Source organism: Otolemur garnettii, unplaced genomic scaffold (assembly GCF_000181295.1).
Source record: "Otolemur garnettii isolate 467f Iridium unplaced genomic scaffold, OtoGar3 scaffold00027, whole genome shotgun sequence".
Lineage (NCBI taxonomy): Eukaryota > Metazoa > Chordata > Mammalia > Primates > Galagidae > Otolemur > Otolemur garnettii.
In genome coordinates, this window is record NW_003852422.1 from 7,588,815 (window position 1) to 7,606,422 (window position 17,608).

At 38.0% G+C, this 17,608-nt stretch overlaps 1 protein-coding gene across 1 annotated transcript in view; it reads left to right on the top strand.

Annotated features, from left to right (window-relative positions):
- Positions 1–17,608, top strand: part of RTTN (rotatin) — a 149,815-nt gene that overhangs the window by 30,350 nt on the left and 101,857 nt on the right. Inside the window, exons 12-18 of the mRNA XM_003788403.2 lie at positions 1,741–1,953; positions 3,429–3,541; positions 4,223–4,349; positions 10,856–10,981; positions 11,506–11,622; positions 12,519–12,658; positions 15,711–15,882. Of these exons, the coding sequence (XP_003788451.1) occupies positions 1,741–1,953; positions 3,429–3,541; positions 4,223–4,349; positions 10,856–10,981; positions 11,506–11,622; positions 12,519–12,658; positions 15,711–15,882 (1,008 nt within the window). The remainder of the gene's footprint in view (positions 1–1,740; positions 1,954–3,428; positions 3,542–4,222; positions 4,350–10,855; positions 10,982–11,505; positions 11,623–12,518; positions 12,659–15,710; positions 15,883–17,608) is intronic.

Below are 17,608 nucleotides of genomic sequence, written 5' to 3' on the forward strand. Positions count from 1 at the left end.
TAGCTGGGACTATAAGTGTGAGCACCATAGCCATCTAATTTTTCAATTTCTTGATAGAGACAGTGTCTTATTTTTGCTTAGGCTGGTCTCCAAATTCCTGAGCTAAAGCCATTCTCTCATCTCAGCTCCTGGATTGCTAGGATTACAGGTGTGAGACACCATGCCTGGCCATGACATTTCATTTCTTGGTAGTGTCCTTTGACATGTAGAAGTTTTACATTTCAATGAAGTCCAGTTTATTGATTTACTTATTTTTGGATGCTGTGCTTCTGATGTCATCTGTAGGAAACTATTGCTCTGTCCGATGCGAACCTGTGGCAGTGCCTGTGGCTCAGTGAGTAGGGCGTCAGCCCCATATACCAAAGGTGGCAGGTTCTAACCCAGCCCCAGCCAAACTGCAACAAAAAAATAGCCGGGAGTTGTGGCAGGCGCCTGTAGTCCCAGCTGCTCGGGAGGCTGAGGCAAGAGGATTGCCTAAGGCCAGGAGTTGGAGGTTGTTGTGAGCTGTGATGCCATGGCACTCTACCGAGGGGAATAGAGTGAGACTCTGTCTCTCTCACAAAAAAGGAGAAATGGATGCAGACCTGTGTTGTCTTCTTAGTTTGATAGTTTAGTTGTTAAATTTAGGTCTTTGATCCTTACTGAGTTCTTCACAGAATACTGACATATCTCTTGACTTTCTAATTCTTATTCTAATTTTTTCCTAATTCTTTCTAGTTACTTTTTACTAGTTTAGGGTGTTTTCATACATTGTAATCAAAACATCTAATTTCTATAATTTCTGATCTTCATTTGGCAACTTCATTCATTTAAAGGTGGTGTTGTTCAGCTCTTTATCTTAAACTTTCAGGCACTTGATTACTATTCTTAAACCAGGTTAACCATGAGATAAATCATGACCAAACCTACTTTAGTAAAGGCTGCAGCATTTTAGCCACTGATGAGCTCTGTTAAAAGATTTTTTCTGAACATGAAAGTTTTAATCCTCTCTATTTTTTAATTGATGCTTACTGTCTTATCACAAAGCTAGAAACACTAAAAAATCTTTGGTTCTTTCAGTTTTATATTCACTGATTTCAGACTATCAGATGTGTGATATTTCGTCTGGGCATCCTGAGTTCATACTCAAGGGCCGTCTTCTTCAGCTATTCTAGAACTACTTTAAATGCAATGTTGAATTTCCCCTTTGCCCTCTAAAATATGGAACCAAACAAAAAATCAATTTCAGTCCATGTCAGTCTATGACTGTACTTGATTTAGTGTTACTCAACTTAACGTGTGCTTTGTGATCCCTGAGTTACATGTTCAGCTGTGGGTTGGGTATGTGTTCTTGTCCCCAGGAGTTTATCAGATTATTGTGGATATTTGTGAGCATGTGCACAAAATACGTACAGAAAAACAAGCTTGTGCCATAATTAGTAGTCGAGGTGTAAACAAGGTGCTCAGGGCTCACTGAGAGTGTAATTCTGTGTGTTATTTGGGGGAGGAGGGAAATATCTGGTATCCCAGGCTTTTAGGCAGCGCTGATACATGTGTTTAGACTTGAGACGGTTGGGGGAGAGAAAGACTGCATTAACAAAGGCATAGAGGAAAATAATGTGTTGGGAAATGGGATTTTCTTTGGAAAAAGCATAGATTTTTATGATAAAGAATGTATAAAAGGTAAGTGGACTGGATTAAGGTTATAGTCTATCATCATTTTTTTAAAACAAAACTTTTTCTTTTTTTTTTAAATTCAAGGCTAGTGAGTTTCTCCCGGAGCCTGTGTCAGCAGCATTATTTTTTATTTCTTTGGACATGCCTATTTCTCTGGAATATCCAAATATTCATGAAGCTGTTGTGGCCTATTTGGAACAGCTGAATTCTGAAAACTATAGTATTTATAAACGAACTGCTGAGGCTGTTTATTCAATTGAAAGTACCTGCAACTTCTTGTCTGACGCTGGGAAGGAGGTAAAAAGTTTTGCTAATATCTCTTTTAGTCCTCGAGCCCCTCTAGTGAGTCACAGGAGTGACATTCCATCAGCTTTTCTATGTAATGTAATACAGTTTCAAGAGAGAGATCCCATCACATTTGGTGTATTCTTTTGGTCAGAAGGAAGTCATAGGTTCCATCCATGCTCAAGGGAAGACAATTGATAAGGAAATGGCCACCAGGAGGTGAATCACGAGGCAGCTTAAAGTCTGTTCATCACATTATCCTCTCCCCAAGCCCCCAATAAAACCTCTTTTAAATCCCTTTGATGAAATATTCAGACAATTTGACTTTTAATTTTAAAGTTGATGTACATATCACAATTAAATTGTTAGACAGGGGATACATTATTACTGGGTGAGTCAGATAGATTAAGGATATGATTTGTATAAGAATAAAACAAAGACAGTAGATTAATGAATGATATGTATTCCTAATATCAGTGGTTTTTTAAAAAGCAGCAATTTTTATAAATGCTTTAATAGTTAATAGCAGTCACCTCTATGGAGTAACTTACTGTACATGAGCCGAGTGACAGTTGATGTAACCAGAATGATAAGGTCCATTTTAGTGCTTTCTTGTGGACACATTTTTGCTTTAATATTTTATAATCACTTATTATGTATTACACCTACACGGAGAACTGGATTTTTAAAATTAAATACGATCATGAACTGCATTGTTTGTACAGTGAGGATATCTTTAGGCACAATATTATCGTGATAATTATGTATCAATATTATCCCTTCTAAAAATACTGTTAGGATGTTATTTACTATGCTATATGTGAAAAGATTAATGAGTCTTAGAGATAAACATTGACTACCGTAGTTGTTTACTATCTGAAAATACCAAAATGGATCCTGAAGATCTTGAAGAGTTAGTGACAAAATTTCATTTGGCTCCTACAAGTGGATCTGTCTGAACCTCATCTTTATAATTTTCCTTTCTTCTTTTCTTTTTCTCTTTGCTACAGCGTCATGTCATTGGCTTCTTTTTTCCTATGGTAGAATTTTGAATTGTCTTAAGTTGAATTATTTCTGTGGCATTCTACATGGTCAGTTAATCACACATGCGTGACATGGCCTCTACTTAGAACCAGTTAGGGTGTTGTAAGAGAAAGGTGGGTGATGAAATATACTAGCCTTACCTTCTTTGGGAAGCTAGGGCTACAGAGTGGTAGTCTAGAAAACCAGGCAACTTGATTGTAACTTTAAGCTTACTCAGAGTTAAATAATAGAGAGTCTTGTGTGGTGTTTAGCTAGGTATTTTTCTCACATTTTTCTTCCTAGGCTGACATTTGTAGGTTGCTTGTTGAGCAAGTAGGCTTAAACAAATGTGAACGATCTCAGGGTCTCTGAATGATCTAATTCCTTAAAGGTGCTTAGTTAGCTGATGAGAATTTTATTTGACATGAACTTGACATTATTGCCCCATTCTGCTTCTTTTTTAGGATGAGAAGCATCTCTTAGAATTGATGGAGTTGGCAGACCAAGCCTTGCGCAGCTTTTCCTATCATCAGCACTCCCCCCTAATAAAGGAAATCATCTGCATTTGTTCAAAGATGTAATATTTTCTTTCTCAATGTGATTGTATTATTATAGTACTCTGTGCGTGTTGAAACTTAGGAACAGTGAAAATGAAACGGATCTTATATCTTTGTTATTTTTTTAGTTTAAATTGCTTTTATATATGTTTGACCTTTAAACTGTACATGTACAGTTGTATTAGGAAAATTAACTGTTTTATTCAGAATTAAGTTTTACAAATGTCATGCCTATAATAGGAATGAAATAATCCTTGAATTTTTCATACATTTGCTTTTGGTATTCATCCATACTGTTCAAGCTCATTCATTTATCTTTAAAGTTTTAACTAATACTTGAATCGAATGTTTTGTAAGTTTTTTACTTTGTATCTTTTTTATACATAAATTTGTAGAAAGCTCTATGTTTTTGCTTATTTATTATGAGGACATCAGAACAGATCATCATTGTTTTTAGAAAGAATAAATTCCAAAATTTATTGATGTGATAAACATCATTTAAGTATGAGTTTTAAAAGACATTTTGGGTTTTCTTGACTCTAAGAGAAAACATTCCCTGCCCTGAATTAAATACGAGCTGAGGTAAGTAATTGCTAATACTGGTTGATGAAACAAGATCCTAGCTGGAAGAACTAGGGTAGGAAGAAATCGTTTCCAATAAACTTGCCACAGATTTCTTCGATGTTTCACATTTTTACCAGTTGGAAATCTGCACAAGCCAGTCCATTACTGCAAGGAGAAAGTCAGAAGGTGTTTCTACATATGCTGTCTCACCCGTCGCTACAGGTGAAAGTTGAAACCTATTCCTGCTGTCTGGAAATTATTAAGGTGGGGTTTTGTTTTGTTTTGTTTTGTTTTTGAGAACTAATGGCAGATTCTCTTATTATAGCTCTAAAATTAAGTTGCTTGACCTTATGAACGAGATGTAAGAATTATCTCTCATAAAAATAGTTGGCAACTGTTAGTCAATTCTAGAATATTTCTGCTGTTAAGTTCCCTTATTTTAATAAGTTCTACAATTAAATTGCTTTGTTAGAAGTTTTATTAGGAATTATATTTATTTTGTGTTATTTAATGTTGGCAAAATTATAAGGAAAACTTGACTTCTAGGAATTCAAAAAGTATTTCAGGAAAAGTTTAGTTTATTATGGCCTAGGTTTTATGGTTTCAGGTCTGTTTTCCTAGTGGTATTTTTCTTTTTTTTATTTTTTAAAACATTTATTTCTGTCTTTTTAAATAATAAATTTTTTTTTCCAGTTTTTTGGCCAGGGCTGGGTTTGAACTCACCATTTCCGGCATATGGGGATGGCGCCCTACTCCTTTGAGCCACAGGCACCGCCCTAAATAATACAATTTTTTAGCATACAATATTAAATATATTTCAATATTGAAAAGAACACTATCCATAGGACAATATTTATTTATTTTATTTATTCATTTATTTTTTAAGCCAGTCTTGCTTTGTTGCCCCTGGTAGAGTACCTTGGTGTCATAGCTCACAGCAACCTCAAATTCTTGAGCTCAACTGATCCCCTTGCCTCAGCCTCCCAAGTAGCTGAAACTATAGGTGCCTGCCACAATGCCTGGCTATTTTTTAGAGATGGAGTCTCACTCTGGCTCAGGCTGGTCTAGAACTCATGAGCTCAGGCAGTCCACCCACCTTGGCCTCCCAGAGTGCATAGAACAATATTTAAACGTATACATGTGGGTCACTCAAAAGTTTTGAGACAGATTCTGTTGTCCATTTATTTCACTTCTAAGAAACATGGCCCCAGGTGTCCTTTCTGATTCAGTGTAAGTTCCATCTTGCTTCTGGCTTATTGATGTTGCTGGAGGTCTTTCATTTATTTCTGTCCGTGCTGATTTGATTTTTCCATTTCTTGATTTTTTGTGTATCTCAAAACTTTTGTAATGGCCCAGATATGTTCCTGTGTACTCTTGAAAATGTCCATTTCCATGTTCCATGTTGTCTGGGAATAACAAGTATTTATATTTTTATAAATATTGCTTTGCTTCTATAAATATTGTTTTGCTTCTGATGCATTTTTATTCAGCAAAATAGAAATACTGCCGTTGTAGAAGGAGCTGCTTTCCTTCCCTTTACCCGTCTTACCCCAGCACGGCCTCGCCATTCTTACACTGCGCTTATGCTCAAAATCAAAATGGTGGAATAGGATTTGATTATTTATTTATTTTATTATTATTATTTTTCCAGACTGAATATCTTTCTTTCTTTCTTTTTTTTAAATTAAATCATAGCTGTGTATATTAATACAGTCATGATTTGATATTTAGATCCTTGAGGTAGATTTTAATTAATTCTTGGAAATAGAAAATTTTGCCAGCTCAGCCTCCTGAGTAGCTGGGCCTACAGGTGCTCACCACAACGCCCTGGCGATTTTCTGGTTGTAGTTGTCATTGTTTGGCAGGCCCAGGCCAGATTCCAACCTGCCAGCTCTGGTGTATGTGGCTGGCACCTTAGCCACTTGAGCTGTAGGCGCCACCTGAATTTTTTATTTTTAAACAAGGCACTGAATTCATTAGTGATTTTGAAAATTCTAAATTCTACTATAATTTTTATAACTAAGTAGTATACATTTTGTTTGTTGGAATAATTGGAATGTAAGTCAAAGGATTTTTTTTTTTTATGGTTAAACTCAGCTTATTATCCTAGTTGTATAAGGGGAAGAAATAAAAGAATATGGGCTTTCATTTAATGTTTTATTTTCTTGTTAGCTATTTGGGAATTTATGTTCACTGATACTGTTTTTCTAAATAGTGATTTTTCACAAAAGATATTTATCTGTATAGTACAATAAGGTTTTTAAGAGTTGATACATAAATTTTGAGGGAGTTATAATAATCATGAAATCAAAAGCTCCAAATGATGAGATTTCTCCTAGTTAGCCTTTATCAAAAGGATTATAATATTTTAGTTTAGATAAAAGGAGTTTTATAGGGGTCTCCCTTTTACTGGTTATGTCTTTCATATGGTATTATTATGGTGTCTGTTGGTAAATTCTCAAGGCCTTGCTGTAGCTCTATGTAACCTGCGTGTAGGAGCGTGCTACTAATATATAGGTAGTACGGATTGCTGTTCAGAATAGGCAACTCAACTTTTTATTGTAAGGCTTACTTTGAGGAAGGCATGGGAAAGAGGTAAAATACTTTTTATTTGGGGATCATTGTATAGTCACTACTTTAGTGCTATTTACATATGAAATCTATAATATTTACTGGACATTGACAGTAATATATGCTAGGTTTAGTGATAGAGTGGTATAAAGTACAGAAAAGATTTTTGTGGTCCTCTCACTTACCTTTTGATGGAGGAGAGGTAAGAGTGTGTGTGTGTATTACATAATTAAAAATATACTGTATAAATATATAAAAAGCACATGTATACATACAGATGTGTGTATCTATGTGTGTGTATGTATATATAGCATTATAAAGAAAATAGAAGAGGATGAAGGAATAGAGAGTGAGTAGGTAATGTGAGCTCAAATTTAGGTGGGTAGTGGTAGAGATAGCAGGTGAAAGGTCTCTGCTGTTTAGGTAAGAATTCATTTTGCATGTTTCAGGAATGAAGTCAGCATAGTTGGGGCATAATGAGGGAGTAGAAAAATGGTACCAGATTTGGTCTGAGAGGTGGGCAGTGGGCCTGTTCATATCTTACCAAATATTATAAAGCTTTGAATTTTATTCTAAGTATAGCAAGAAGCTATGAATGATTTTAAATAGGAAGATGACTTCATCTGTTTATCTTTCTAAAAAGACCACTCTTCTGTTGTTGGGGAATGGATTGTAGGGGGTCAAGAGTGGGAAGAAGACCAGTTTCATTGTATTAGCTTTGATGAGATAGGATGGTATAGTGGAGATGAAGAGAAGGGAATAAATTCAGGATATATTGTGGATGTAAAGCTAATTGGTTTTGATAATAACAAGAGTAGGTAATAGAGAGTGATTTAAGGGTGAGTTTCAGTTTGTCAGTTGAGTAGATGTTAAGGACTGTTTAATATAATAATGATAATGATAATAATTATGATGCTGATAATAATGATAGCAGCTAGAATTTATTGAGCTTTTCCTCTGTGTACCAAGTATTGAGTACCTGCTCCAACAACGCTATGGATTCCCTCCCGGTGGCTTGATTGATTCAATGGATGAAGAAATTGAAAATTTCTTTCTTTCTTTTTGAGACAGAGCCTCAAGCTGTCACCCTGGATAGAGTGCTGTGGCATCATAGCTCACCGCAACCTCCAACTCCTAGGCTCAAGCGAGTCTCCTGCCTCAGCCTCCCAAGTAGCTGGGACCACAGGCGTCCGCCACAATGCCCGACTATTTTTTTTTTTTTTTTTGGTTGCAGCTGTCATTTTTTTTTGGTGGGCCTGGGCTGGATTCAAACCCATCACCTTAGGTGTATGTGGCTGGTGCCTTAGCCACTTGAGCCACAGGTGCCAAGCCAGAAATTGAAAATTTCAAGAGACAAAGATTAAGTTTTAAGAGTCAGCCTGGATCAGGAGACTGCATGTCATTCTTTGTGAGGCCTCACACTTGCAGCATCTTGCCCCAGGCTAGCTCTGTTTTTATTTCATACACCATTGTTTTAATCATAAATCTCATGAGAGAAAGGCAAACAATTCTGATATGGTTCTTGTTATGCTTGTGCTTTTCTAACTAAACTATTTCTTTACCTTAGTTGGGTAGATTTACCTTTTCCTTTTATTGCTCTCAGGTATTTATGATCTTTAACACAAATAGAGTATGGAACGGTGCAAAACAGTCCGAGAGCAGGACGTCAGAGAAGACCCCAGTGCAGCCAGGACACAAATCACAGCAGTGACAATTCATACTCAAGAAGCTTTTTGCCTAGACAGACAGACGCTTCTGGTCCTGCCAAGGTGACAGAAGCAAAGAGATATTTTATCTCCTTATCTGGTCTGGAGCAAATCTTGCCTTGTCTAACAAGGTTTAACCTTGTTAACTTTACAAATGCGCTCCCTCTCTCAGAGCGAGTAGCCCGCCTGTCGAGGCAATTCTGGCCTATTTAGGGACCTCCGAGGTGCAGAGTCAAGCGTGGGGAGGGATAAAATTTCAGCAAGCCACTTCTTAAATTTTAAAGGTGCCAGGCCTCTAGCCACACACGGCACTAGGCTCAGTATTTTTTGCCTCCACTTCTCCCATGTTTTCTGTTTTTCTTTGCCGATCCTCTGCAATCATTTCCTTAATTCACTTCCTAGCCTACTTATAACTAATACTTGAATATTGGTTTTAAGCTTATAAAATCATCATCACAAGCAATGCAGACACATCAAGATATGACTCTTCTCTTAAATACTTCTGTATTCCCCTGCACCAAGTACTTTAGAAATATGTTATTTCATTTAATCCTCATAATAACTGAGCTAAGTACTACCTTTTGTAAAAATAGAGTTGGCTGCGTGGGAGGCTGAGAGCAGAGAATTGATTGAGCTTAGGAGTTCAAGAGAATGGTATATGTATGTGTATATGTGTGTTTGTGTATGTATGTGTGTGTGTGTGCACATGTATACACACATATATACACTATATATATACATTTATTTATATTTCATGTTTCTGAAATTTGTGATATGCAGTGAGCTATAATTGTGCCACTCAGCTTGGGCAATAGAGCGAGACCCTGTCTCTAAAAAAAGTACAGATTTGTCCAAAGTCATTCAAGCAAAAATGGCAACAAGACTGAGCTTTGAACCCAGGTACTGACTGCAAAGCCTGTATTCTTAAGTATTGCTCCATATTACCTTTGGACTGTGGCATCCAGGTTAGGTGTGAAATTTTTAGTCATTAGCATAGAGATGGCATTTAAAGCCACAAGCCTTGGTGAGGTCATTTACTGAAAGACAAGGGAAGAGACGGCCTTTTAGGATCTAAGTAGTTAGAAGTGGGACACAGAAGGAGCCAGTAGTGGAGACAGAGGCATGTCCTTGAGGTGGGAAGGAAGAGTCGGATGAGAACAGAGATGGACTTACTGGGTTTGGTACCACCAAGGGCACTGGCATCCTTGACAAGAAGCTTCCGTAGAGCAGTGAGAAGGGAAGTCCTACTGGTGTGGGTGAGGGGACCCACAGGAGAGGGGCGGAGACTGAGGGCAGTGACTGCTTGAGAGGATGTGTGCTGTGAGGGACAACTGGAAAATGGCTGTTATCAGGAGGGGGAATTAGGTCCAGACCAGGGTCTGCTGTGTGATGATTGCAAGAGTTGTAGGAATTATTCCTTCTGTTTCAGGTGCATAGCCCTGTGGAGAAGAAAGCAAAGATGCTGAGCTCCTACAGCTGTAGGAACTGAATCTGGATGTCAGGAGGGGCAGGGTGCAGTTTAGTGGGTGGGGATCAGTCTTTGAAAGGATAGCCGGCATTTTCGTATTTTAAGAAGGCCAGTGTAGTCAGGTGGATATGGTGATGGGAAAAGAAAGTTGTTTCATTAAGGAGTAGGTATTATATTATGCATGAATAAACTGAAGCTCATAGGGAAGTGACAGCTACTTTCAAACTTTAGAGATGAGGCGTTAGTTCTTTTGAAAACTTGGAACATGAAGTTGTCATCTAGCATGAAGTTAGTTAAAACAAAAAAAAAAATACTACATGTATTCATATGTGGGTGTGGGTGTGTGTAACTCTCTGACTGTTTGAATTGTTGGTAATGGTTATGAAGTACTAATTTGCAGGATGAAAAATATTTATTGTAGTGATCGACTCATTATTGATTATATTTTTACCTTCTATATTGTATTTAAATTCTATGAATATTTCAAGTAGCCTTTTTTTACCCTCTCACACTAATTAACTGTTAACAGTTTATTATGCTCTGTGACAGATCGAGATAGAATTTGTGATAGTTACTCAAGGGGTGGGTCAGAGTTATTACTTATGTTTCAGGTGCATATTGATGATAAAAATCCTAGATATATTGTATGTTGTCTCCTATAACTTTCAGTCTTTTGATTTGAATTTTGTTTTTCTTTCTCAGACTTCAATAAGTAAAATGTGAGTACCTTAGGATAAATTTATTATTCTGTTTATGTTTTTGTGTCTATCCATATAAACAACTTTAAGAGATTATGGCTGTCTCAGCTGTTAGGTTATTTGCTTTATCAAGACTATGCTTGTTGGCAGAAAGTAATATATCTCCTGCAGACTCAGTAATAGGCAGGAGAGTCTTTTACATTCTCTGTTGTTAAAAGTTTCAGTGAAGTGAAAACTAAAAGTAAAGTTGGATTTTAAATAGGAAAATTTTTCTTTTGGAAATATCTGGATCACTACTTTTAAATCGTTCTTTGTGTTATTTCACAGGAATGTTTAGGTGTACATCATGTCACTAAGCCTGTATCTTCACTTTGTAATGGAATTCATTTCCTACTTCACCCAAAAGTTCTGTATGAAATTTCTGCATTTGGCTTCCAAGAACCCAAATGTGAGGTATGATTATGTTAAAAATGAGTGCAAAAATTGCTATAATTTAGATATTTATCTAAATCAAGGTAATATTCTAATATAATTAGGTAGTATGTATGATGAGAAACTAAAATGAAGCCTCTCTTTGATGTGTTGGTTTAGTTAAAGTGTTACTTAAGTCACCAGAAATGTTAAAGAAAACGTGGAAATCGAAATATAGGACATCCCTAATCTTGAAGAATTCAGGTCAAATGTTTTATAATTTTCACCTATGATATGGAGGACTATACAGTACATGTAATTATAGTAAGCAGGTTATTTCAGTAAGGAAAATTTTTATTGAAGAACAAACATACACATTTGAGGTAGAAAAGTAGAAATCATTGATGGAGAAAAACTGGCTGTGAATAGATGCTATGAAAATAGGACCATTTGAAGCCAGCTGTTAATTATAGGTCCTTTGCAGCTTTTGTAAACTGTTAGAGGTGTGTCAGAAGACCTAGGGGCCTCCCGTTTTACTGGATTATTGGATCTGTTTTGTTGAGCAGGTGAACGTTGCTGCCAAGGCCATTCTGTTGTATCTGCTTCAGGGACGACTGATGATGACAGCACTGACCTGGAACAAGTTTATTGAGTCTCTCTGTCCTGTCATTCCAGTACTCCAGGTATTGTGTGAAGTTCACTTTTTATGGTACCATTTATCTTTGGCTGAGGGTGATTGATCTAAAAGCTGCAAACAGCAAAACTGTCATGTTGTGAGAGAAATGAGGAGAAGCCGCGAGGCACTGTGGACAAGTGAGCAGGAAGCGGGCCGCTGCCTCGCTTTTGGCAGGAGTTTAAACAGGGATAGCTAATTTGTCTGTATCTACTTGATGTATCTAGGTGGGAGGTTAGAAAGTGAGGTGCAGGCACTTAGCATTGTGAAAAATAGAACTCAACCTTATATAAAAGCTTTTAGACAACTCTAAGAGCAGTCTTAAAGCAGGACTTACCTAACGGACTTGCCGCATGGATTCTGTATGTGCATACATGTGTATGTATGATCAGTGTGGCATCTTGACTCATATGGTCTTGCACAGAAAGCTTTTATGGCAGACGTCCGGTCTTTAAAGGAGTGAGAACCCTTCAGGTCCGTGGCTTCGCTGAGTGAAAGGTAGATAGGAAGTGCCATGGTGGGTACACTCCCCTTTTGGAGGAGGGACTCCAGCCGTGGGCCTGGTTTGCAGCACTCCATCCTTCTTCTGTGGGGACGGCTGAGAATCTGTGATGGGCCTCACCTAGGGGAGGCGTCACTACCAGAAGCTTAGAAAATTGAAAGATCAGCAAGTGCCAGGAGGGTTGGCACAGTTTCCTGAAGTTCTGCAGTGTGTACTTTCATTTAAAGATAATTATATGTAGATTTCTTACATCATGTAGGTTATTTTGAAAAATGATTATTTTATTTAACTGAATTGAAAGAAATTTACGAGTTGCTTGACAGGCCAATACTGTTCTTATAGTCAAGTTGAAAAGTTAACAAACAAATTGAACAGTAATTTCTCTTTTAAAAAAATCTATCCAGGGCTATGCTGACACAGATGATCCTTTGGGTAACTGCATTCTCCTTTTAAGCAAAGGGAGTTCTGAGGCAGGAGAGGAGATTCTTCCTTATACGACCCGATTAAGGTCTATCCTGCGACTTTTGCTAGTGAAAAAGCCATCGTGAGTACAACATAATCTTTTGACTGTCAAAGATTAATGGAAACATTCTAAGAAAGTATAGTAATTATATCAATCTGAAACAAAATAGAACTAAAGAATTTAAAGGAAGATGATTGTCCATGATTAGGCAGAGAAAGGAAACAAGGTGTGAAACTAAGCAGATGCGAGGTCTTTTAGATGCTTTCCTGAAGCGTTTCATCTGTTTATAGCCTCATTGTCCCTTGCCAGATCAGGCTGCTGCTTAGTAGTTCTGCTAAGTCCTGTTTAGTCGTGCTCTCGGCAAGTTAGGGAGCCGCGGAGATATATAATTTGCATAAATAACAGCGCAGTCCCCTTTTGTCTTCTTTTTAGGAATTGTTAGTCCTTTCCTAGACATATGTTCTGCAAATTAAGTTTCCTGGAGGTATAGTGGGACAATTGCCTTATATACCAAAGCTATTCAGGTGTTTTAATTTCATTTAGCTTGTCCTGTTACTTGGGAAATGGAAAAAGTATGCTTTCCTTGACCACCATTAACATGTGTACCTTTTTTTTTTGAGAATTTTACTCTGTTGCCCAGGCTAGAGTACCATGACATCAGCCTTGCCTATAGCAATGTCAAACTCCCAGTTTGAGCAATCCTCCTATCTCAGCCTCCCGAGTAGCAGGGACTACCGGCACCCACCACCACGCCCAGCTAATTTTTCTATTTTTAGTAGAGATGGAGTCTCACTCTTGTTCAGGCTGCTCTTGAACTCCTGAGCTCAAGGAATCCTTCCATGTTGGCCTCCCAGAGTTAGGAATACAGGTGTGACCCGCGGTACCCTGCCTAATATGGGCACCATTTTAATTAAAAGAAGAGAAGGAGGGCGGCTCCTGTGGCTCAAAGAAGTAGGGCACTGGCTCCATATGCCAGAGGTGGCAGGTTCAAACCCAGCCCCGGCCAAAAACTGCAAAAAAAAAAAAAAAAAAAAAAAACAGAGAGAGAAAGAGGAAGGTATTTTTTTCTTTCCTTCCCTGTCAGTGCAACATGAATCTGTTACTCTTTTAGGTAGCAGTGGGTAGAATTTTCCTTACTGAGAAGAGAAAAAAAGCTTAGAGTCAAGATGGATAAGTAGTGATGAAGATGAACCGGTTGACAAGGCTGGGAGGAAGAAGCAGAAATTCATTTCATAGTGGATGATTTTGTTTTTCCCAAATCTTGTATCAGGATAACACAGAAGCTTATTGATAAAGAGATAATCAGACTGAAAAATAAGGAAATAGGTGAAAATAAACTAAAACGTCAAGAGAATGGAAAGAGGAAAATCAAAGAAAGTCTTAAAAATGTCTATATGATGTAGAATAACATTTCCATAAACGTCATGTGGGCAGGACCCCGTTCACTGTCTAATCCCTGTATCCTCAGGACTTCGTAGGGTACCTTACATACTCATGTGCTGCTTCTGAGAAATGCTTCTTTAGGCTATTTTGTCCTTGTGTGAACATTGTGAAGTGTGTTTACACGGACTTGTATGTGACATAGCCTCCTTACACCTGGGCTATGTGGTATAGTCTATCCCTCCTCGGCTACAGAATTAGAATCTTAGGGCACCACTGCTGGCTATGTAGTCTGTCCTTGACCGAAACGTCACATGACACATGACGCTACTTAAAAGTTGTAAATTGAAAGAAATACATCCATGTGTAGGAATAGCTGGATCCTGGCACTTCATATGAGGCCTAAGGTGCTAAATTTGTATTCTGGAGAAGATGATGCTTTGCATATCCTGCCTCTGGCCTTCTTTTCTAGCGGTTGTAACCGTAAATTGGTAACACCAGATTTTAATATAGGTAACGGTGGGTTGGAATGAGAGGGAGAAAGGAAAACCATTAAGTAGGTGGTTAGCCTTACTAAGCCTGCATGAGGGGACTCAGCAAACGGGACAGGGAGAAGGTTTGCCTGACTTCTCATGTCATCTTGGAGCAGATATTGGTACTCTGGAGATGATATCTATTAGTAATATTTCAGCAAATATCTCTTTCTGTTAATTCTGCAAGTATTTATTGAGTGTCTGCCATAGGCCCGTGAGCCGGGGTTGGCTTTGGGAATGAAGCAGTACACAACCCAGACAGGGGCCTTGCCCTGTCAGAATTTGGCAGGTATTTAGGAAGACAGATGTTATTATCAGTTATACCTTTTCAGTTGTCAAAAGTGAGATGCCTGTTATGATACTAGGGCTTCAGGGTGACTGGCCCACTTACAGTGACTCAACCTGGCCTGGAGTAGAGAGGCCTCCCTGAGTATCATGTTTTTAATTGTTGTCTCGTAGGTCATACTTAAAACCTGGCAACTTGTGGTATCACTTAAAATTTGCCTAGTTTCCAGGTGGTTCAAGAACCTTCCAAAGAAGTGACAGATAGATGGTTGTTTCAGTCCCTCCTCCCGCCCTGACCTTTGTGCTCTTGATGGTTTTCTGTTTCTCTGTCTCATTGCTTAGTGGCCTGCAGTGCTTATCTTTTCTTGAGAAGTCTCCCATCCCTGCCTCCACTGACCTTAATTCTAATTCCTTCCAGATTTAGAATTTCAGTAGAAATCAAAAATATTTGTATTTTTATATTTGAGAGGAATCTGTTTGATGTCTAATAGATGATTTTCATATATTGTGATTCATACTTTAGTTATTGGGGAATTTACTCTATTGGAGTAAATTTGGAGGTTTGACTTAATGTTTGGGCCCCGTCATATGCTGTTTTATGGTTGAAATAGATCACCACCTTTGGAGTTAGGAGTTAAAGATTTAATTTGCAGATCAGCTGTTGAAGTTGACTGTGATAGAAAGTAGGTCGTCTTAGTGAGACCATTTCTTTTGTATTTATTGGTTATTCTTTGTTGCTGATATGTATTTTATAAATATTATAAAATTGAATAAATGTTTTACACAAAAGATTTTTTAAGAAAAAGCAAATTATTACTAGTAATGGCAGTATGACTTGTACTTTGTTGACATATAATAATTTTTGTAATTATATGCCCTTTCAATAGACATTTGTATATTACAAAATTTTGACTTAAATACTTTTTTGTTTTTAGGGTCCGTTCACTAGCACTAAAGCTTTTAGCATTTCATCTTACAAGTGAAGAAGGGGCTGATACAAAGCGTCCTTTAATAGATGCCAGAGTTCTCTCCAGAGTTACTAATTTATTTATCGTGAAAAAACCTATTGAGCTCAAATTGGATGACAGAAAAGAACTGGTTATTAAGGTGACTACAACTTGTGAGTTTATTATTGTGTGATTATTTGATACATTTGTATATTACAGATTTTATTTGACATTCTTCAGTTTGTGTCTGTCCCAGGGAGGGAGAGAATTTGGGCTAGACTGAAATTGTGTTATCTTCATTGGGCTTCTGGGTACATTGATTTATTGAACAATATTTCTTGAGTGTCTACTGTATCCCAAGCATTATGTCCCTTTTAACTTAGTATATATACTGGAAGCCCAAATTACTTTAAATATTATCTTTTTTTGTTCGTTTTTTGAAACAGAGTCTCCTGTTGTTGCCTGGGCTACAGAGCATTGGCGTCAGCCTACCTCATTGCAACCTCAAACTTCTTGGTTCAAACGATCCTCCCAATTGGCCTCCCAGAGTGTGAGGATTATAGGTGTGAGCCACGATGTCTGGCCTGAATACTGTGTTAAATACAACAGAAGGCAAAGCTTGTGGAAAGAAATTTTCTGATGACTTTTAAATTAAAACAAATGTCACTAACATACAAACTATCAGAAATTCTTTTTGTTTTTATCTGAGAAATTGCCTATAATTGCAAAAAAGGAAGGGTTTCTATGACGATAGTTTCAGCCTCTTCATTATAAGAGAAAAAAAAATAATATAGGAGGCAAAGGCAGTTTCTGTTTCTCTTTTTTTTTGGCCGAGGCTGGGCTTGAACCCACCACCTCTGGCATATGGGGCCAGTGCCCTATTCCATTGAGCCACAGGCACCACCCCAGTTTCTGTTTCTCTTAAATGTTATAGTAGTTCTGAGATTTTTTTGGTTAATCTCTTTCTAGATCTTTGGTTCTTTATACGTCTTCAGCGGGGTGTCATCCATTTCCGTCTTTAGTAGGTATGCGCCTCTATCACACTGGCCCCGTTGAGGATTCTGTACAGAACGCCATCCATTCTTCTTTGATTCATTCCTGTATTTTATAGCTTCTCATTTCACTTCAAATTTGTAATCTGTCAGTTTTTATTTCAGTTTAGACTAGTTCACCAAAGCATGTCAAATTACTTTAGAATAATATGTAATAATTTTTTTTTTTAATGGAGAAACACATTTAACATTATTCTTACCTAGATGTTCAGGACTGCATGACAGCCCTGGTAGAACTGGAGATTCTCCCATCAGCCACATACCAGTTCTGACTGGGACTCCCTGAGTACTGTGTCTGTGCAGGGTGTGGAGGAAGGGAGGCTCGGGCCATTCTGGTACTCTCTTCTTTGAGTCTATATTAGGGCTAAAAGACAGCAGTGGGTGGGAGACGGAAAAGGGTCATCTTTGTCCCTTTCCTTTCCCCTTTTCCTGCTGTTGGTTTGGCTGTTTCAGACTTTGTCTTGGGATGAAATGACAGTTAGGGACTGGTATGGGACGGCTCTGTTGGGGTGCCAGGCAGCAAGTCCCAGAGTGCTGTCTAGTCCACCATGTTCCAAGGAGAAGAAGGGAGAAGGCCCTCCAGCTGGTGGTTTGGGGAACAACAGGGAAATCCTGAGTCACAGATTCTGGTTGCTCTTCTCAGATTAGCCTGGTCCTACCTGTAGAGATGACGTACGGGAACATGGATTTTTTCTGTGAAATTTTAAAGGTGGATTAATGGTTATGAATGACTTCTTAGCAAACATGTAATTAAGAAGAGAGGCCCAGCTCGGCACCTGTGGCTCAAGTGGCTAAGGTGCCAGCCACATATACCTGAGCTGGTGGGTTGGAATC